The 1,355-nt window shown below is 36.5% G+C and overlaps 1 protein-coding gene across 1 annotated transcript in view; it reads right to left on the reverse strand.

The window, feature by feature from the left end:
• The window catches only part of LOC104529098 (putative calcium-activated potassium channel subunit beta), a 4,039-nt gene extending 3,423 nt beyond the window's left edge, over positions 1 to 616 (reverse strand). The window contains exon 1 of the mRNA XM_010173297.1: positions 455 to 616. Within this exon, the coding sequence (XP_010171599.1) occupies positions 455 to 591 (137 nt within the window). The 5' untranslated portion in view covers positions 592 to 616. The remainder of the gene's footprint in view (positions 1 to 454) is intronic.
• Between the last annotated feature and the right edge of the window lie 739 nt (positions 617 to 1,355).

Raw genomic sequence — 1,355 nt, forward strand, 5'->3', positions numbered from 1 at the left:
TGGAAGTAACATACAGATCCACAACTGAACAATTTTACCATGACTTGTGTTGCTTAAGTTTTTAGTTTTATTAAAAGCAACATGCACATGGAAAAACACTTTTTTTTTTTAATTTATGCAAGACAGCTTTCAATCATAAAGCTTTGATAAAGCATGGTTGCTTTTGTATTTTACTTGTTTTCATAGTAAATATTTTTGTTCAGTCTGTTCTCATTCAAGCCCTGAAGATAATCATTCCCTCTTTTTGTGCTTAACTGTAAATGCCTGATGACTTCCTGGCTCACTTTTTTTTCTCTTTTCTTTTGTCTTAAATTCCTGTGAGCTCTTCAAGAACATATAGTTTGTTCATTGTACAAGGCACTATCATATATTTTGGCACTGTTTTAGTAATGGTATTTGATGCTAACAGGAAAAAGAAACCACTTTGTATTCATAAACAAGTGGCTGTTATTACCTTTTAGTGTAGAATGGCACAATGGTGATCCCAATAAAGAAGTACATCATCATGGAGCACGCGACCATTCCCAGTCCCAGGCACAGGGCTCTTGTCTCCCCTCGCTTCTGTGCAGTCACCAACTTTTTTCCCAACATGGTTTAGAGTTCTGAAACAATCTCTTTCTAGTGTTAAATAAAATACAGAAAGGAGAGGGAAAACATGACTAGGATGGGTTTACAGGTATCACAGTTATGTAACAAGTTTCTGAAGTACAATGTATTCCATGGAGGAAGGGTCTCATTTCTGCAAAAAAACCCAGAATTTTTTTTTTTTAAAAAAAAGTTACTGTGTTTCTTGTTATCAGTAGACTCCTTTTTTTAGTTTGATATGTACCGGCTAGTACTTTAAAAACTGTGTGTGTAAGGAGGCTAGGAGATGGGGTAGGAAAACCTGATTACTTTTTGGGAGAGTTCTGTTTAACAGCCTGATTGTCCTCAACCTTAATTCAGTCTCTTTTATGTTGAGAGATGTTGTGTTGTGTGTTGGTAAATACTGCATGAAGAGAAAATCTTTCCACAGTAGAAACCTTTTTACATTATGCTTTTTCTTCTGGATTAGTCTGAAATGTGTCTTATTTCAAAAGAGCTGAAAGAATTTAAAATTTAACATCTGAGATGCCCAGTTCTGACTTCTGCATGTTTGTTTTTTGGCCTTAACCATTTGGGGATGTTCAAAACTTGATGTCCAACAAAATAGCAGAGAAAAGCTGTGTGTTCTAAACAGAAGTAGTATGCTACCACCGAACAGAAATGAACAGGATTAGAAAACACAGCAGCTGTAACTGCTATCACTTCACCACAAGCACCGTGTCAGGACTGCCTCTGGCACTAGTGGGAGAGTGCCAACTGTGAAGTGCTCA

This window comes from Antrostomus carolinensis, unplaced genomic scaffold, assembly GCF_000700745.2.
Source record: "Antrostomus carolinensis isolate BGI_N321 unplaced genomic scaffold, ASM70074v2 scaffold46118, whole genome shotgun sequence".
Lineage (NCBI taxonomy): Eukaryota > Metazoa > Chordata > Aves > Caprimulgiformes > Caprimulgidae > Antrostomus > Antrostomus carolinensis.